The sequence below is a fragment of the Cottoperca gobio genome, chromosome 9, assembly GCF_900634415.1.
Source record: "Cottoperca gobio chromosome 9, fCotGob3.1, whole genome shotgun sequence".
NCBI lineage: Eukaryota > Metazoa > Chordata > Actinopteri > Perciformes > Bovichtidae > Cottoperca > Cottoperca gobio.
The window spans coordinates 22299399-22321103 of NC_041363.1; the positions used below are offsets into that span (position 1 = coordinate 22299399).

Sequence of the window (21705 nt, forward strand, 5' to 3'; positions counted from 1 at the left end):
ACCAACATTTGATCTACTTATTGTTTTTCAGGTACAAGTTGGAATTGATTGTCATATCTCAGAATATACAATATTTGGTATTCAGAGTAACACAATTGCAAACAAAACGTACAATAAAAAAAGACATAAAACAAGTAGAAAGACACAAGTAGTTTCTCAACCATGTAGGGTAAGTGATGTCCACAAGAAAATCTGTGTCTCCTCACAAAGGTAGATTTCTCTGCAGTCAAGAGTTTCGACAGAAGTACCACGATACAATTGTGCAAGTAAAGATTCAATACAAGAGGATCAGCAGGGTTTAAAGAGGACAACAGTTCGACCCTTCAAAAACGTGTCTGTTACTTATTTAATGTTGATGTATTGCTTACAAAAGGTGAAATGAATCAATCCTGCATTTTTTATGTCAAAATTATTATTCCGCAAATAACTGCAGAGATTAAGACCCATTCCAAGGTCTCAGCAAGTGCACTCAGTGGACTCAAAATGAATAAAAGATCTCACAAGTGCTGGGTAGTGCTGGCTGTCCCCCAAGTGCAATTTTGGCAGTCACAACTGGCCAAATAAAACCCTGGTATAGAAACAACTTCTCAGTACCAGTTCAGTTTCTCATCTCCCTGACTCTGAGGGAGGGGGAGTGAGGAAAAAGATACATGAAGAAAGTAGAAATGATAATACTTATTTTGGATTTAGGAACTGATCACTTTACCTTAACCATAAACCAAATAAATATTTAATTCCCACACACTTACTGCCCAGTCAGTAGACCTTTAGCAGTAATTTCTTCTATGCACCTGTTTACCTGGTGTGCATCAGACAACACTTCATGAGGCTTTAATGATTAACAACATGAATTGAGTGACAAAGAAACAGTTTTGAAGTGCTGGTATTAAAGTAGTAGTAAAAGGAAAATGTAGTTTTACCATTTACTTGACCAAATTGCATGAATGTATACACATTTGACAATTTATCATTAACTTTCCACATTTCTACATACTTTTTTAAATGCTTGTGCTGAATTGCACTTCCAAATACTGTAATTACTGACAAGACTATGGCCTGAAAGATATTAATATCTACCTGTTTGAATATGGCCATGTACTGTTATTGCCTGTTGAGTGCCCAGTTTAATCCAGTCCTTGTTCTTCCCTTTTCATCCCTCCAGGTGGATCAAGTTTGAGGAGAAGGTAGAGAAAGGAGGTGAACGCTGGAGTAAACCCCACGTGGCCACGCTGTCCTTACATAGCCTTTTTGAATTGCGGACGTGCATAGAGAAGGGCACCATCATGCTGGACATGGAAGCTTCCACTCTACCTCAGGTTGTTGGTAAGTTGGCCGCAGGTCACCAGTCAACTTATACCTGTAGCAAGATGAATTGCTTTACAGTTCATTTGCATTGGCTAGTTTGTTTCTGGTGGAAACGTAATCCCCCCCTAGGTTATGTTCAGGTTTAGGTACAATGCAGGACGTTTTTGACACTGTGCACTTCACTCTTATGCATGAAGTTAGTGTTTTTACAAAGCTTGACCAAAACCAGAATCATTAAAAGAACACACATTTAGAAATGTATGTCCATAAAGTCGGGGGACTTGGAAGAGACCCGTTTAATTTAGTTAATTAAGTACTTTAATGTGCCTAAACATAACCATACCAACTTTAATGATGCTTTAATTGCCAAGAGCAAATATTTGGTGAAACAAATTAAACCCCACTGACGAATAACATTCGTAGAAAATAGATAAAAACTAAACCTTTTGTTTTTTCATTATGAAACAGTCGCTCCGTCATTATGTTTGCAGAAAGATTCATTTTTTTTAAATGTCATATAATCACTAAAATTCAAGTGAATATTACAAAATATGCAAAGTATTGTGTAGGTGTTTTTAATGCGTAGAAGTCTTTTTATTTGTTTAACTGTTGAAGGTCAGCAGAGAACCCATCTGCCAGTTTGATTTTGTCTGCTCTGCGATGTACAGTGTTAGCAGAGCTGGTCTGTAGTGTTGCGTGCAGGTTTATAGATTGATGCACATCACTCAGGGCTCAGAGGTTTCCTTCCTTCCACTTCTTTGCTTTAAGTGAAGCAAAAGGTCAAGTCCAAAGTCGTTTCCAGCCAACTACTGTACTTTATATTAAAACACTGAGGGATTCGAATAGTAGTTTGTAACAGTCACACATAAACTTCCTAATTTGAGGACAGCCAACCCTCTTCGTTTGTGTCTGCATGAGGGAGCAGGAGGAAGAGTTACCACTTGGGAGTGATTAATGTGATGTAATTGAGTGTGCTGCATGGACTGTGCAGGCCCGAGCGGAGCTTGGCCTCTTGCTTTGAGGCCGGCCAACTTGACTGATGGGCCATTAACAGCACTTTCCCTCCACAAGAAGAGAAACTCCCCGAGGCTGCTATCTGTCAGCATTCAGGCTTCTGACCTTCTTTTTAAAAATAGCCAAGACCTTTTGATTGAGCCGATTTATGATGCCACAAAGGCTTTCATACCGGAGCATTACAGTCTGGGTGGCACTAATTGAGTCCTTACAAGAGTGAATAGATTTTTTACATCCACTCACATATTTGATCTGAGTTGTTACTAAATTAATGCTGTTGGGTGCTGCATGAAAGGAAAAAATAGATCTAAAATTAAAACATTATGGGATGGAATAGCAGAACGGCAACATGTTTCACAAAACAATGTGTGTTAGTTTATTTATTCATTTATCATTTTAAGTATTGTTGCTTCTCAGAACTTTAGAACAAGATGTTTTCCTCTCCAAATTGTTGATGAATACATGTAACAATGAAGTTATGTGCTGAAACAATCAGTGCATTAATAGAACCTAACAATTCCTGATAAATTATGAAATTGTCTGTGTTGCATATGAAGTCAAAACTCCAAGTTTTGTTGCCTTTTTTTCAAATGAAAGTCACTTTTAACTGTTGGTCTGACAAAATGAATTGTAAGCAGTAGTTGAAGAGGTATTCAGATCATTTACTTAATTAAAAATACCACCAGTGCAATGAAAATGTTATTTAAGTAAAAATATGTTTGTATAATCAGAAAAACATATAAGTATTAATGTAAAAGCAGTCTCAATGTTGAACAATGTCCCCTGTGACTCATTATTACTCATACGTTCATGTTCGCAAGGCTTGGTTTGTCCAACCAATAGTAAATATTCAAAAACGATTACAAATAAATGAAAAATATTAATAATTTAAATAAATGATTAAAAGGAAAAGCAGCAAATCTAAACAACATTGTGAAGTTAATTGAGGCAGCTACTGAAAGTTTCAATCTTAATTTGTAAAGTAAGCTGTCGGATACATTTAGTCGGCCGAAAAATACATTATTTTCCTGTGAGATGTATTTGAGTATTGTACCTGAGTGAATGTACTCTGTTACATTCCACCATTGATTGTAATGCAGATCCTTTGACTGGTTGTTGTCAGGGTGTTAAGCATTCTTCCCTCCAGAAAAAGACTGGAGTCCTCTCTCCTCACCTTCTTCCTTCTCTCTCCCCTGTCTGCACCTTCAGAGATGATCACTGACAACCAAATAGAGATCGGTCAGCTGAAAGCAGAGCTGAAGGACAAAGTGATGTACACGTTGCTACGGAAACATCGTCACCAGACCAAGAAGTCCAACCTGCGCTCTCTGGCGGACATCGGCAAGACGGTCTCCAGTGCAAGTAGGCTGTTTTCCAACCAGGAAAACGGTAATACTGATGCCAGTGTGGTGCAGTCTTCTTCTGTTTTTAAATGATGCAAAGAAAAAAAGTGAAAGAGCGATTTACTCCTTTAGTAGATTTAGCTGTACGTACCTGCATTACTGGGTTTATTATACCTGAAGTTAGTCTGAGGTGAGTTTTGAAGGCAGTGAGGAATGTCACAGTGCGATAAAGGACGCATTGCTGCCCTCCTCTGCATGAAGCCACTGATGTGGCATTTAGTCGTCCTTAATAAATACCAGCTGCTTCTTAATAGATGCTGGAAAACCTTTTTTATTAGAGACCTAATCAGAAGAATTGGCCCTTTATACTTTTATTTTTGAAATATTCCTATTAGTGCTACTATAGTACTACTACTTTCTCACTAAACTATCTTCAAACTTTTTAATTCAACTAGTGAAATGAAAGTTTGTAGATGTCTTTGGCTAATTCATCACAAACGTTTGTTGTCATCACTCTAACAGCACTTTTAAAGTTCTCACTATATCCTACTGTACTAACTACATTCACAGTAAATTTCGACTCTGAATTTATGAGTGAGAGAAGTCCAAGGCCATCTGAGGGATCATAAAACTGAGCCAGTAATTTGAAAAGATATGACTAACGCAGAATTTGAGAGATTATAATTGACAGCAATCAGAATCTTTGAAGTTGATCATGAATATGATCTATATGATTCTCACTTCATTAACTTTTTAATTTAATTTAGTTGATGTTTCTGTTTGATTTAAAGTAGAAAGTAAAACCTCTTTTCACCACACAGGGCGGGCTGTCACTTTGTTATCCCAGACAAATTACTACTAAGAGCACTGAATTCAAAATAATGCAAAGAGCTCAAAAGCAGTGAAAGTAATAAAACAATAGTAACTCTGCATAATTGGCCATTTTGATTGGATTGTAGTTGCTATATGAAATAGATTTAACATCAATCTGCTGCATATAATGCCCATTGACATTCATTCAGTTATAAATCCTTTGGGAATTGAAGGGAAGTAATGAATCTTTTCCTCAGACAGCAGCACAGAGCTGCAAGTAAAACCTTATTAATCAGGGTTTCTGCAGGTTCTAAAGAAGTCTTTAATTTAACAATTGTCTTAAATACGATTGTATAGGTCTTCAAATTAATTATCTTCTGTGCTAACTGAAAATCAAGAGGCTCATTGGAATGTATTCAATAAATGAATTCATTAGAGTAATTCTGGGACTTCCTTCATACTTCGGCCCATATGTCTGCAAAATACAAACGGGTATTACATTTAATTCCATGTGGTCCTAAAAAAGTCCTAAATTGAACTTGTTGGAACCTGCACAAACCCTACATTCAATCAGTTTCTAAAGCAGGGAGATCTAAAGTAAAGTGACAGCCCTGACGCACACTGATGTCGACGTTAACAACACATGTATGAGTGCTTTGATTGTAACACATTGAGTAACTGGAGGTTTCACTGTGTTACCAGCCATGGGTCTCTGGAGAGGGAAGTTATTTATCACCTTCTATCAGATTTCTGAAACCTGTTTATGACTCTATCAAAAGAAAAGCTTCCTCTGTTCATGAGCCGTTCAAATGGCAACTCGTCACATAAAAGGTCCTGAGATAACGAGCTTCACTGATAATCATTAATTTATAACGACTTTACAAGGATAAAGTACATCCTCCAGTTTATTAAAATACAATTTGACTCCTGTCAAAGAAATCCTCTCCAGTGACCCATGGTCTCCTGATTTAATGACACTCCTCCTCTCACCTTACTTCTCTGCACAGCTTGTAAAATGACATATAAATCATGTTTTGCATATCTTTTAACCACTTTGGTTCTAACAAATGTCTTGCTTTGGCTCAATGGGCTTGTCTATCATCTCTCCCTTCCATCTCTGTTTCCTTCTTTTCCTGCTTCCCTGGATTGGGTTCTATATCCTGCTGCTGCTACTAAAAGCTCGTAGTCCTCTTGACAACTCTGTGACTTGCCTGTCGGGTCACATATCAATGGAGGACTTGCAGAACCAAAGGAGTACCAGCATGGACTGGCTTAGTAAGTTTACTGGACCCAGTCTACGTTCACACTGCAGACCACCGATCAGTTCTGAATCACTGCTCGTATTTGGCGGCACAGAAACAATAACCAAAAGTCAAAAGGAACACATTTGAACTCTTTGGTTAACTAAGGCATCTTTAAAAACTCCAAATATTCAGCTGCCAAGACACCAACACAATGCCTCAGTGTCTCTTTTTGTAGCAAATTCCTGTGACAGGAATTAGAAAATATGACTGTGCAGCTTTTTGTTGTTCGAAAACATCAGATTTGTATCACATTATGTGAATAAAGAGTCCGAACTGGAAAATGTTCAGCTGCAGTTTGAACGTAGTCATGAAACCTGTAGTGTAAAATGTCCCCTGTCCCAATGTATCAAGGACACTAGTACTCATTCATGTGCTTTATTTAGTCGTGGAATCCAATAGTTTTTAGTTCCTGTCAGTTTAACGGGATAGTTCAGATGTTTAAAGCGGGGTTGTATGAGGTACTTCTCCACAGTCGGTGTCTTACCTGCAGTAGACGGTCGACACGCCGGATGGAGACACAGACCGGAGTGCGGGCTAAGAAGCTGAACTATGTACTGCTGTGGACGGGGACATCAGCTAAATGTATTTTAGCCACCTTTTAACGAAAGGCCCACCAAACAAAAAATCAATATCAGTTTAAGTTATATTTAGAATATTTTCACCACCTCTCTGAGACAACCCTTTCTGAAGCCGTTATGTCCATCTAAGCTCTTACGTGAACAAACTAACCGATCGAGGCAGCAGTAGACAAACAACTCCTGTGTTCTGCGAGGGAAATCTTTAAATTTTTTCAATGAATTTTGAAGAGAGCATAGATAACGGCTTCAGTCCCCGTGGGAAGCGTACACCATATAGCTGTATGACGGCAAGTTAAAGCGGGGAAAATATTCTAAATATAACACTTAAACTGATATTGATTTCTTTAGGTTGCTAAAATATGTCTTGCAGCTGCCCCCACAGTACATTTCTTTTCTTCCGTGCGGTAACGTCTGATTGTCCAAACTGGGGGTGTGCGACCACCATCAACTGAAGGTAATACACTGACTAAGGATAACTACCTCATACAACCCCTCTTCAAAACTTCCAAACTCTCTAAGTTTCTTTCCTCCAAGACTTTACAGCTATATTTGCCTAAGATTTGATATTTGATCCCTTATGTATTTGCCTTTTAAATTTAGTTTTTTACCCCCTTTATTACTTTATCTACTTTACACAAGTGCTAGGATTTCATCATTTATACTGGCTGCATCATACTGACAAGCATGTTATTACCCACAATCCTTAGGGGGCAGATGTATGAAAGGTGACAGTGGCATCAGAATTTGCTCTTCTTGGGATATGTACCGCTCTGGATACCGCTCTTATCCCTGACAGCTGCAGGACGGAAGTAAGGTCACGTTCTGCTGTCAGATCTGTGATACTGGAGTTGACGAGCTGAAACAAAAAGTCAGCAGAGCATCAATCAGAGTCTGCTGTTCACCTGCCTCAGATAAGGAAAGCACTTCGACTTTGATGTGAAGATAATCAGATATTCAGTAAAGCTTGTGATCGAGTAAGGATGGACGCTCAAAATGAAAATTGCTTTTTTACGTAGTTTTAAAAAGTAAGCACTGCTTTTGTTATCCTAGTTAATATCACACAAGCAGAAACAGCTTAGAGAAAGAATCATTTCATATTGTTGTAGAATAAAGTCGACACCATGTTATAGAGTTTTGGCGCTGTAGGGCACTAAATACTATATCAAAAGCCATTCTTGGTAAATGGTTGAATACGCACATTTGAGATGTTGTGCTAAGAGTTTGCAGGTTTTATACCAGCTTAGAGTTGTAGGGCAGGCTGTACAACACAACATTGTTGGTGCTTAACGTTCTGATTACCAATTTCAGTTCTTTGCATGGAACGGCCGGATAACATTTTCATGTCGACCAGTTACTATTCCTTTCAGCCAGTGAACATCTGAGTGAAAGATGTTTTCAGCTTGGACAGTGATCAAGTAGTAAGGAATTTGTCCTCTGGTGTTAGTTGATGGTGACTGAAATCTCCTAATGCTTTTGATCTCTGTTGCCTTGGTATTCTTTGCGACGCTGAATGGGGAGCAAACTGTCTGGGCCACTGTCTTTACTTTGGTCTCTGCCGTCCCTTTTTACCTCCAATTCAGTTCTTAGCCCAGCTTCACCTTCACCAGGATCTAACTACACAGGGCTGATGTGTTTTTAACAGATAGTCCGACCACAACTCACCGGAACCTGACCTCCAGCAGCCTGAACGACATTTCTGACAAACCGGAAAAAGAGCAGGTGAGTCGGCCTGATGAGCGGAAATCTATTTTGTTATCAGAGAAAAGTAGAAATGTTTTATTACTTTTGAATATGAAGCTGATGGGTTTCTGGAGGTGTTTCTGTTTTCTCTGTCATTATCCTGCACATTTAAAATGCACTACAAAACAATCGATGTTTAAAAATCTCTAAGAGAAATATTGCCAGAGTTGGATACATATCAGATAAATCAATGAATTATCGAGATAATTAATAATAAAAAATGTAGTTTTAACTTAAATTAGTTTGTCAATCGAGTATTTATTTTTGGGCTCATTAACAACCTTTTAAAAGGGGCAATAGATGTAAAATTGGGTTTTTCCAGCATATCTGGAATGCTTTTTTTCCGACTGAAAATCAAAAGGGGTGGTAAACGTGAGAAGTGTCAATCATTTATCAATAGTCTATTTGTAATGACGTCTCAAGCAAATGCCTTTCAAGTACAGCTCGACCACAGTGACAAAATCGCAGGCTGGCATTGCAAAGCTAACGTGTTAGCCTGATGTAGCTTCAACCACTGCAGAGGTGCAGAAACCAGTCAGAGCAGACAGTGGCGGCGGTTCAGAGCAGAGATAAGATTGTGTAAAGTACATTGTTCCAACCACTGTCGTCATCAGCCAGCCTGCTGCAGCTGCTCTGAACCTGCCGCAGCCAAGTCTGTAAAAATAGTTGCTTATGTAATATCTCTACTTGGCTTAACAGTTTGTTGAGAGTCACTAGAAAATCTGAATAAACTTTTCCTTTAATGGTCAGTGTGGAGGTTTTGTTGCAGCGATGATGACGCTTAGGCTTAGGATCCTCTATAATGAATAACAGGCAGACAACTCAATGATAAATCAATGACTGAGTTACACTGGAAGGTACACACCCAAACACATGTTTTTACTCTTCCAGTCCACTCCATCTTTACGTTACAGTGTGCAATAGATTATCTGTCACACTCAGAGGAGATATTGGACGACTTTCTCCCTGTATTTATCAATGAATTTCCGTCATTTGTGCAGCAGATGAAACTATGTAGCACCTACAATATTTACCATTTCATCTTCTGAAGCTGTGATATTAGAATTGTCTCTTTAAGCCCACCGATAAACCCAGGTCTGCTCTTTATTGGTCAGTGTTTCCGGGTCTTTCAGTGTCTCTGCACCATCGCTGCAACTGGGGAATGTCTGTAACGGCACTGTAGCGGCACTTCCTACCAATACATTGTATAGTTGTGACATCACAGCCTAACGGAAGTCATGGCGGCTCGTTTAAAGGCACAGTTTCTGAGTGTGTGCTGTGTGCATTTCTCCGTGGATTGAGCGTTTCGATACCTTTGCAGATTTATCTAGCACCTTGACCTGCTTTATAATAAAAAGACAGGAAATATCACATTTTACAATATGGGACCTTTTAAATTCCTTAAATCAGTGGATGTATGACTTTTGAAAATTGGATTAGCGGCAAAACAAATTAACTTGTAGATTACGTTCTTTTGCAGAGGGCTGCTGTTGTAGCGAGCTGGCCTTGGGGGTTTTCTGAACGCTTACATCAGGGGTCGGGAACCTATGGCTCGCAAGCCATATATGGCTCTTTTGATAACGCAATATGGCTCGCAGACAATTTTGAGCTGACATTTTTTAACATGATTAACAAGTAATACATAATTATATTGTGTCATTTTAAAGTAAAACATTTAGCGGCCGATTTGTTTTTAGTTCTCCCCTCTCCTTTCCTCCGCTCTGTCTCTGGCTGTAGGTTAAGGTGTGTTCACACGTGTGTGTGTGTGTGTGTGTGTGTAGGGGGCGTAGCCCCGCCCTTCGCGAAACCGAGCAGAGGAGAAACTGCACAAAGCAAGCAGTAGACCGGGGGTGTCAAACTCAATCACAGGGAGGGCCAAACACGGTCCACATTTATTGAACAGGATACACATATTGGATAAAGTGCAAAAAGATATGGAACATATTTAAGTCAACTGCAGACGGATTGCTGAGCAGTTCAATTTAAATATCTGAGCTGCACAGTCGCTCAGTTTATGAGCAGAATGCTGTCGGGAACACAGAGGTGGAGATGTTTGTCAGTGTTTGGAGACACGTAGTGTCCAAAGTTTCCTGCTGCATCAGAGTCTCCCACAGGCAGCTCGGCTTGGAACGCTGTCACTGCATCACACATGTCTGTGATCACACGGCCCTGAAGCTGCAGGTTTAACATGTGAGATGCTTCGTTATGTCGCACAAACAGTCCAGGCTCACATCGTCCCAGAGATCTGTGGTGTCTTTCCCTTTGCTTTCCAAAAACTTTCATTTCATTCACATATTTAGATTCTTCCTCATATGTCTGTTCCCGTGGTTGTGCCATGCATTGATTTAATTACCAAAACCGGCGGGCCACTTATGACAGATATGATATTTTCTTCGGCGATATAATTGCCTTGAGTTTGACACCCGTGCAGTAAACACTGAAACGTGCATCATAAATGAGATAAATAACGTAAGCAGTTTAGTTTATTTAATAAAAGAGCACCGTGTTCAATGAAACACTGATACTTGCTATTAGTACTCGGAGAAGTGTTATTCTTAAAAAATGCACGCATAAAGTTACGTTCAAATGTATTAAATATATGGCTCTCAAGGAAATACATAAAACAATATTCGGCATTTATGGCTCTCCCAGCCAAAAAGGTTCCCGACCCCTGGCTTACATCAAACTGTAAACTGCATTGATTCTGAGAGCAGAATAGTTAGATTACCAAAGTTCACAGCAGCCATTTGTTCATCTCATCCCAGACAACGCTCCTGGGAAGAGAATTAGGTCAGACCGACCCAGTAAGTCCTCCTGTGGGACAGATATGTGGACAGGATGCACATCTCCTAAACTGAAGCTCTTACACACCCACTCAGCCTATAAATACATTTCTGACGTTTCCTCTGTGGGCCGACATGCTGTGATCACTGACCCCATGTCTTATAACTTTGAGAGATGGAGATCGAAACAAGTGGTGGATTCAGATTCAGGAGAAAGATTAGGTGCTGAATTATGAACACTGTAAAGTTACATGCCTTAAATCATCATCTATCTTGAAGATTTTAGTAATGTATACAAAAGCCTAAGATACTGGCGTATAGTCATTTTAAAGGAAAATGTTGTTGCAGTTTTTTTGACTGCAGTGATTTTGACTTTAAAGGGTCAGTTTATGCAAATATTGTGTAACATGCCTGTACGGGTATTGTGCCATGCAGTTTTATTTTCCCATGTTTTTCAGACGGCCATCTTTGAGATTTCTGCCACCACCTCTACATAATTATAGCTAAATGGCATTACATTTACATTACATCTTTATAGAAATATTATCTCAGACATATGCTTAAACTTTGGTTAATAAAACGCCAGTAACGTCCACCAGGGGTAATTAAGAAAGTATGTTTATTGAAGTTGTGTGAACTCACCCTTAAAGAAGAAGGGAGCACTGAACAGTGCCACCATTTTAACGAAAACAAGGAAATGTGATTTAATGTCTTACAAGTTTTACGAGGAGATAAATGTGTGCGTCATGCCAGGTCAGAATGTAGTGTGACAAAGGATTCAGGTGCGTAGTTTATGGAGGCAGTGTGGCGTGGATTAGCAGTGATCGGACTCAGGTCAGGGTGTGAAGTTACACAGGTTTAACCTCTCGACTCAATCATTTACAGACAAACCTCTTGCCAACACAGCTCAACAGCTTCTAATGTGATCTGTTTGGTTCTTGCCAGAGGAAAGTCACAAGTTTCAGTTCTGAGAGGTTGATGGCAGCGATCCTGCCCGTGCATGATCTGGGTTTGGCGAGCATGAAGACTTGTGATGGACAGCCTTTTTGTTATTTTTACCCTGGTTATACTTGCTATTTGTTTAAATGTATTTTCTTATTGTTGGTTGGCACCAATGAGGACTCTTTATTTCAGAGTGATGAAACTGCTCTCGGACTCAAACCTTTATATTTCCAGGTTGTCCGACTCATTCTCATGAACGCGATATCTCTTCTTTTATCTAGCACACTCTTCCTTAAATAGATTTCAGATTTCCTTACGACAAAAATATCCTAACAATATAGAAAAAACTAATCAAACAAAGTCAAAACTGCAGCCCATCTTTCTTTTTCACCTCACTTTATTGTTTTATATGTACTGCTAGCTTTGTATGGAAAACAAAGCGAGATATATGGAACAGCCCTGCTGGAATCAGAGGATATGAAAGTGTTTATTGTCTTAATGAGGCAGAGTTGAGGTAATGAATCGTTACAGATTCTTCTTGATCTCGTTAGTATAGCAGTTAATAGATTTCCCTCAGGATTGTTAGAGAATTGAGGATGTACTCGTCTGATTTCTTTAATCTGTCATGAAATGCATAACAATCCATCGTGCATCTTCATATGGTTGTAGTAGCATTGGATAGTGTACTAGTGGCCAGTGAAAGTTATATCATAAATTATAGCATCTGTCCTCAGATTAAGTTAAAATTGGTAAATATTGAATTTCATCCCTTTGAAAGAGAATGCTTTAATATTGCATACATATTGACAATAAATGGAGAATCTGTAAGGTTGTAAATGTAATAAGTGACCACAGTAGACTCCAAAATAAAACTACTAATAATAACTACTACCTGAATGAGCCAGTGGAGCCTGTCCGGATAAGAAGTGTATTTGTTGTTTCTCCAAAATGTCAACTTCTTTGCTCTTAAAACAGCTTTGCAACAGTCTGTTTGAAATGATCTTAAGGATATCTGTATAGGTTTAAAATGGGCTTTATACATAAAAGTGCATCAAATTCTTCTATTAATTTAAAATGCTAAAAATTGTTGAAGTTAATATATGATGAATAAAATCAGGGAGATGGACAATTATACAAATGCGTTAACATACAAAACAAACAACTCCAGTTTGGTCAAAATGAACTGAATGTGAAACAAACAGGCGTTATATGCTCTCCTCAAAGCTCCAGACTTCATTGACAGAAACACTCATTTCACCTCACGGATCGTCGAAAAACACAAACATTCAAACTCGACAGATACAAAATAAACTCATCAAAACGCTCTTTGTTGATCTTTCCACCGTTCCAACAATCCAGAGACTAAATAAGTAAAAAATACCATTTCCACTGTTTACTAACCCTGCTTCCAGTTACCATGACGTCAGAAATAAAACAGAAAAGCATAACTGTCTACTGGCAATGGGAAACGAGTTCTCCTGTATAGAAAAGCCCATGTATACTGTACATGCTTATTTTAGTTGGGAACAGGGTATAATTGTCTTTATTGCACCATATTTACTATAAGGCATTAAATACAATAGTAACTTTGTTACTTATTGATGGTTGTTGTAGTTGTTATTTAACTTAAACCTTTATGTTACTCAAACATGTAATGGAAGGTAAGAACATTGTCAGTATGGTTAATCAATCAATTCAACTTAAAATGTTGAAGAAAATAATATAATTCAAACTGACATTGGTGTAAAACAGATTTGTATGTGACCATCCAGGGCACCGAGGTCTGCGTCTTTAGTAAATGATTCCTGCTGTTTTGAGGTTAATATATAACACGGTAGTTTTCCTTGACAATCTTATCTTGATTATTATTATTATTATGGTTCGTTGTCTTTTGAAGCTCTATTTATTAATGATCTCAATCTGCTCATAAACATGCCACTACTTTTTATCATATGGAACATTTTATCAAGCAAATACGATTGTGACGATAGTTTCTTAACCCACGCTGAAGTGTATGAATGGGGAGGAATAGGCATCTGAATGGCTTTTTATTGCTGCATGTGGCAGTTAAAGAAATGTGAACCACAACTCATGCAAAGATGTCAACTTGTTTAGCAGTGATGTGGGGAGTTCAGGTTTCTCTGGGCTCTACGCTCAGCTTTTGGTGTTGGAATTTCACTTAAAAATGTTAAGTTTATTAACTGCAGTATCAAGAAGACACACGAATGAAACATGCTACAATATTATACTAAGAATAGTTAAAAATATGCCTAAATAAAACCGCTATTAGGCTACAACAGATGAAATGTTACCATTATTGGCTGACAGGTTTGAGGTTTTGTTCAGTGCAATTTTCATTTTGGCATAACATTGCTCGTGTGCTTCTGTCTTCTCAGTCCAATTTTTATTGCCAACACAAGTACAAAGAGATATGTTCTTGCGCCACGTAATTTTCAATTTTGTGGAGCAAAAACAGCGCGGGTACCAAGAACAGAAAGAAGTAACCTATGGTAGGTCAGAGGGTAAAACGTTAAAACAGCTCCTCAAAAACACAATTGCAGGACTTTAATGTAAAATAAAAGGTTGAACCTGTGGAGCTCAGCAGGCGTCTGACCTCCAGCTCTTACCGTGGCCATGACAGAAAGAAATACAGACCTCATGTTACCACTTGTTCCTTATTTAGATACGACGGGAGCCTCCGGGTTTGGTATTTAAGCTGAATGGGATTGTCTTGTTTGATATAGGTTGTTTAATTCAGTGTTGGGTAGCTTGCTGGTGTGAACATAACATTTAATGTCTCCTCCTGTTCTCCTCTTTTGTACTTTCAGCTGAGGAACAAGTTCATGAAGAAGTTGCCGAGAGACGCCGAGGCCTCCAACGTGCTGGTGGGGGAGGTGGACTTCCTGGACTCGCCATTTGTGGCGTTTGTTCGTCTGCAGCAAGCGGTGATGCTGGGAGCCTTAACAGAGGTTCCTGTTCCCACAAGGTGGCTGAGATTTGTGTCTGAACTCCAGAAATACATAAATAGGAGCTAAAGTTTAGTGTAGGATGATGCATCAGTCCAGAATTGAGACAGTTGTCTGGGTGCAACTCAGATATTTTAAGGTTTCATAACAATGACCGAAATCTGGGAAAAACACTTAATATCATGTAAAAAAGTCTGAAAATATGCATTTAAAGTGCAGACGTATATAAACACTAGTGGACACAATTGCCAATGAACAAAAAAGTGGATTGCATGATATTGTCAGGTAGGGCTGTACCAAATGTCAGCTATCTTTTTAGCTGGGACCAGCAGCTCTACTGGTCACTCTGTCTCCTTCAGTTGATCCACAAAACTTTCCTCCACCCTTCGGCGGCCACAGTTTTTCGCCCGTGGAGGCTGAAACTTTGCATGGAGGTCGAGTGTTTTGGTGTTTTAGGTGCGTGTTGGTCTTCATGACATTTGGCAAAAAGGGGTGTGGCAGTGAGAGTGGCCTATAACAGCATCCTAGCACTCAAGGTTACTTTTCATTAGTGGAGAAGAAACTGACGATGATGATGAAGATGCGCAGCATTCAAATGTGGAATACAGTCCTATTGTCAGGTATTATGTTTGTGTTTTTACACAACTCTGTAATTTAAAGACTCGATCATTCCAATAGTGTTAAATCAACATCTGACTCTAAAAACGGAATATTATGAGCTTCACAAATGTAAAATGTCTTCAACAGTTAATCTAAAAGATTATATTAGTTTGTAGAGGCGTTTCCTTTATTGTATTTTACCATTTGTTCTGTCATAAAACTAGAGGAGTAACACTAAACTGTTTTTTGTAGTATTTTTGTATCCAAGGAACCTAAAGCACTTTTGTTTTCTGTAGTTTTGTTGAACTAGTAAATGTTGTACAATGTCCTTAAGGAATTTCTCTGCAATGGTGACTGTATCTAATGCGTCACCATCATGGCCATACTCATAGCAAACGCATATAATGAAGCTTGAAAAGTACTTGTGAGGTAAGCTGAAAATTGTGAAAGCAAACCATTTGCAGCGTTATAAAGATAAAGTAAAGATTCTGTAAATCTTAACTCAAAATTGCACATTTCCAAACCAGACACTTTAACGGATGTAAATATGAAAAGGGATGCTAGTAATAAAAACATGGATGTATACTCCTCTTCGATTGAAAGGTGGACCCTTTTATAAAGTAAATTACAGACAAACAACGTTACTAATGCAATGATTTTGTTATTTTTGCAGATTTTTATTCATCTTGCTCGGACCCAAAGGCAAAGCCAAGTCGTACCATGAGATAGGAAGAGCGATCGCCACGCTGATGTCAGATGAGGTGAGACTGCCACTAACACACATCATCTGTAGGCCTGTCACGATGATTACTTTATTGACTTACGGTACGATATATGGACGTGACCTCGATCATTTCTACCTTATCGAGTTATCGTACGATATATGGACACATGCAGTGCAGTTTTTATTAACAGAGTTTATGTTGTTTTTGTATTCGTTTGGATTGTGTTGTCAACTGTTCATGTAATTGTCTCCACCCTGTGTAGGCTGACAGTCATTTTCTTAAAATGATGTTAACGTTTGAGCCACCTACTTCACGTTTGACCAGCGTTTTCCTCCTACTTGGATTTGTGCGCTCAAGTTTATTTCATTACTTTGTTTACATATAAATAACTTGGGGAGAAAAACAAAATGGTTCTACAATTTCTGAACAAGGTATTGATTATTTAATTACCATGCAAAGATGTGACAATAATCAGGAATACCTTTCAAGTTTATTGTATCAACATCTTTTTGTTTTTATTTGCCCATATAGTGTATGATATTCGTATTTTGTCCAGTTCTTCTATGTAAATACAAACCAGATGTGAGCGGTAGAAAATCATGAAAGAAAATGACAAGTTAGATTTTATTCAGACACAAACTGTTTATTCATAAAGTCTGACACCCCAGAGCTGTGCTGTATGTGAACTGTCGCTGCAATGTTTTCACATTTTATTAATATAATACATCTCTGTTTTTGGGATGATCAAATCTACATTGCTTTATTGGTGCATTTATACCATAATATGGTGTATATCTTACTCTCTTCCACATTTATTAATCCTCAGTCAGATCTGATCTTATAGTTTGCTGCATGCGTTGATGGGTCTTTTTCACACTTGAATGCCTCGTCCCTGTCTGTCTATGTTCAGGTCTTTCATGACATTGCGTATAAGGCCAAAGACAGAGAAGACCTGCTGGCCGGTATCGACGAGTTCTTGGATGAGGTGATCGTGCTTCCTCCTGGAGAGTGGGACCCAGCCATCAGGATAGAGCCTCCGAAATCTCTCCCCTCCTCTGACAAAAGGTCTACAAACATGTTTAATACCAACATAACCGAATCCAATTTACTGGTGCTTCTTTGGTTCTACTGAATGTACACAAAATGGTTTGTTTTACACGACTTTGGTGTTTATATTAACAAGCAAGCGGTCTGCCATATTACTCTTTGACAGAGTACAAGTAGTAGAGTGAAAGATCCCACATACGGCACTTACTTTATGTCTTCACACTATGTTGACTTTCTCTCAGGGAAGAAAAATGGGAAAACTATTTCACTTTCTGGGGATAGTCTGGAGGGTTATAACAAGGCCCAACAACAGCTTTCCTCGTTGTGATCTTATCTGAAACCACAAGTGTTCACTGATTCTACAGGCTGTGTATCAGTCCGCTGGTCATTTATTAAACCCATTTCAAAAAGTGTCTGTAATAGGATTTAACAATGGAAACAAACACAAAGAGTGCACGATTATAATTAACAACAACGTTGTGGTAAAAAAAACGGAAAACTAAGAAAATAGTAGCGAGTACAAGACTCATCTTGCATTAAATATTTAGGAATCCACAGACACTGCATCTGTTCTGAATGCTGCGTGTGCAATAACTACATTACATTATAGAAAAGCAGTGGTTGCAAAATCACTGAAGTGCATCCAGCTGTACAGCAAAGTGTTCAATTATGAAAGAGCAGCTGTGGGTTTTATTTAAAGCTGCGGTTTTACTCCGTAAAGCAGAGACGTAGTGTATGTGAGCACTGATCAATCAGGCTATTTGATCACGTAACGCATATCTACATCATCTGATTGACAACACAAGAAAAGAGGCCATGACAACATGCTGACTCTGACATTTTCATGGCAGCTGAGAAAACAGCAAGCTGTCAACATCAGTAGATATTTAAGGTGTTCAAATAACAGACCTGCATCAGATAAATGTGAGCTAACGTGCCTGCCAGACTGAACTAAACGGTGTGTGTTTTAGGAAAAACATGTATGCAGGAGGAGACTCTCAGATGAACGGAGATATGCCTCATGATGGAGGTCACGGAGGAGGGGGACATGCTGCAGGGGACGAGCTGAAGAAGACTGGAAAGTATGAAATCATGGAGGAAAAACAAATACTCTGAAATAATTGTTTTTACACGAGAATCTGGGTTCCAGGATCCTTAAACAAATCTTTAAAAGATTTACCAAATGCCTTTAAACCGTTGAAAAAGTCATAAATCTAACTTGCCTTAGGTTGTAGGAACCATGGAAGCATGGCTCCGACAGATATCCAGAGAAAAATGTAACAAGCAATGTGCCAGTGTCGCATACGTCATGTTTTGTAAGCTAAAAAGGTTCTTACATTGTAGTTCTATGCATACTTTAAGTACATGTATCAACTTGTCTTTATTGTGCTTAGTATTCCATAACGTGGAAAACGACACACCGTTTGTTTCTCTGGTTTCAGGTTTTGCGGGGGTCTCCTACTTGACATCAAACGAAAAGCGCCTTTCTTTGTCAGTGACTTCACCGATGTATTTCACATTCAGGCCTTGTCGGCCATTTTGTTTATTTACCTGGGAACTGTGACGAACGCCATCACCTTCGGTGGTCTGCTGGGGGACGCTACAGAAAACATGCAGGTCGGACTGAGATTTGAACCTTTACACAGATTGCAGAGCGTTTATGTTCCGAGTTATTCCCTGACTGGTCCCCTCCATGTGTGCAGGGTGTGTTGGAGAGTTTTCTGGGCACAGCGATCACCGGTGGGGTTTTCTGTCTGCTGTCTGGCCAGCCTCTCACCATCCTCAGCAGCACAGGTCCTGTTCTGGTGTTTGAAAGGCTGCTCTTTAATTTCAGCAGGTACCTTCACAATTTTCTCAGTTTATCAGAGGCCCGGTTACTAATCAAACATGATTCAGGCTTGAAACTTCATCAAACTAAACTTTGGTTGGTGGTTGGTTCAAAAATCTCCAAACATGCTAATAGACGTTATTTTACTTATTTTACTCATGCAGAGTGTCAGAGCCACTGTCAGAGAATAAAGTTGGCATATTTTACAGTTCCCATCCACTCAAAATAATTTTTTTATTTTTGTTCCGACATTTGAATGTTTGAGCTTCACTGTACAGAATGATGTATGTGTTTGTGTTTGACACGAGAAGAATGTTTCTCTGTGCTCATTTTTAGAGGTGGGCCTACAAGCATGATTTGTGACATCAAAAATAGCTTGGAAGTCAATCCTGGTCCAATATTCAACTTGCAAAAGTGTGATGTGGAAATGTGAAGCCTCCAGTGCACGCACACACACACACACACACACACACACACACACACACACACACACACACACACACACACACACACACACACACACACAGAATGGACTTTACAGTGAAGATCTTTTACCATTATAATTTAACATATCAGATACACATTAGTATTCAAAGTCGAGTAATTTATGTACATGTTAAACGTGTATTTTCATAACTTTAAAGTTGAAACATTCTGAGGAAACAAAGTCATATCACTTCATGACTTTAATATATTAATATAATGATTCTAATGGTGTCCTTCTGTTCTTATAAAACATCAATTAGATTGTACTGACTATGTTGTGTTCTTCATTCAGAGATAATGCCTTTGACTACCTGGAGTTCCGCCTGTGGATCGGCCTGTGGTCGGCGTTCTACTGCCTGGTGCTCGTGGCCACTGACGCCAGCTACTTGGTTCAGTACTTCACCAGGTTCACCGAGGAGGGCTTCTCCTGTCTCATCAGCTTCATCTTCATCTACGATGCCTTCAAGAAGATGCTCAAATTATCTCACCACTATCCCATTAACGCAGAATTCAAGACGGACTATGTCACACAATATGACTGCCTCTGTATGGCCCCTGCTATTCTAGGTGAGATGTTGTTTAACTTTAAGCCGTTTGGCTGAGTGTGTATTTACCTGTGGATGCTGATAAGAAACATGAATGTTGATTTACCCGTTGGCTATTGTAGGCTTTGAGATCATTTTGTAAACCAGGATATCAGTTGGAGATAAACATTGAGTTTAACTTGATGAGAAGGGTTAAAGGGATAGTTTGGATGTTTTGAAGTGGGGTTGTATGAGGTGCGTATCCATCTACAGTGTATTAGCTGCTGTAGATGGCAGTTTGGACAGAAAGGCAGGAGTACGAGCACGGAAGCTGAGCAATGAACTGCTGTGGACGGGCGAAGCAGCAAAATGTTGTTTTTTTGTCTGGTAAAAGAAAGGCCCACCTAAACAAATCTATATTTAGAATATTGTCAGCGCTTTCCGACGGGGAACAGAAGCTGGTATCCATGCTCTCTCTTCAAAACCACCAGACTCCATTGACAAAAATAGTAATTTTACCTGGCAGAACACAGGAGTTGCCGGTCTACCGCTGCCTCTGTCGGTTAGTTTGTTTGTGATTTTATGTGACTTTGGTTAGTTTGGATTCATCAAAGTGACACAAACAAACTAACTGACTGACTTGTTTGGTTTTGAGGAGTAATTACAGCTTTATGGGCTGCTGAGTTTTAGTCTCTGTTGTTTTGGCATGAATGGCCGAATATTTCTAGGATGTTTTTGTGACTATATAAAAAGTAGAAGTGCTGTTGATGAGACTTTAATTCAACACATTACTAGTAATCCCCTGCTGCTCTCTCTGACTCTCTCACACACACACACACACACACACACACACACACACACACACACACACACACACACACACACACACACACACACTCATTAATTCAAACTGGGCTGTAGTAACTCAAACAGTGAGTGGATGGATTTATTGGTTGGTTGTTCGCTTGATCTTTTGAGAGAGAAATGTCTTTTAAAGTCCTCTTTGGGGCATTTTACGTCTTTTTTTTTAAGACAGCAACAGTAGAGAGACAACAGGAAACTAGGGAGAGAGAGATGCAACAGAGGTCCCCAGCAGGACTTGAGCGATAGCATTGTGATTCACAGTCGGCGTGTTAACCGCTGAGCCACAAGGTCGCCCCTCAGAACAAAATCTCATCAATGGAATTGTCATGAAATTTGCTACAGACATTGATGAAACTGATATTAGCCAACATGCTGAATGTGAGCATGGCACCGTTATAATTATGCTTATGTTGGGATAGTAACATGCTTGATGTATGCTAGATGAACATGCATGCTATGTGATTTGATTATTATTATGTAATGCGTAAATAATGTGCTCAGCCCAAACATGCTTACAAGAAAACCAGAGTGGCAATATTAGTATAAAGAAATATATAAATTACAAATGATGCTAAACAAATAAAGCAACATTTTTTTCCTAGCTTTAGTAACAAAGGTAGTTATAAGCATTACAATTAGATAACCATTCCCTTCTGTCAGTGCACAGAAAACAGGCATTTCATTCAATATAGATATTCATAGCTCGTTATGATGAGGACAATACAGAAGAAAATGTGATTTCATTCTCAACTTTTCCTAATTTGCATAATTCATGCAACCTGTTGTCCACCTGATGTTTTTAAATCTGCCAGAGGAAAGATGCCTGTTCTCAACTGCGCAACT

General features: G+C 39.0%; 1 protein-coding gene across 3 annotated transcripts in view; it reads left to right on the forward strand.

The window, feature by feature from the left end:
- The window catches only part of slc4a4a (solute carrier family 4 member 4a), a 65677-nt gene that overhangs the window by 25781 nt on the left and 18191 nt on the right, over positions 1 to 21705 (forward strand). For all 3 annotated transcript variants that reach the window (XM_029439025.1, XM_029439023.1, XM_029439024.1), the window contains 10 exons: positions 1163 to 1323; positions 3529 to 3681; positions 8000 to 8076; positions 14651 to 14808; positions 16062 to 16149; positions 17024 to 17178; positions 18132 to 18242; positions 18603 to 18777; positions 18864 to 18997; positions 19767 to 20041. In XM_029439025.1, the coding sequence (XP_029294885.1) occupies positions 1163 to 1323; positions 3529 to 3681; positions 8000 to 8076; positions 14651 to 14808; positions 16062 to 16149; positions 17024 to 17178; positions 18132 to 18242; positions 18603 to 18777; positions 18864 to 18997; positions 19767 to 20041 (1487 nt within the window). The remainder of the gene's footprint in view (positions 1 to 1162; positions 1324 to 3528; positions 3682 to 7999; positions 8077 to 14650; positions 14809 to 16061; positions 16150 to 17023; positions 17179 to 18131; positions 18243 to 18602; positions 18778 to 18863; positions 18998 to 19766; positions 20042 to 21705) is intronic.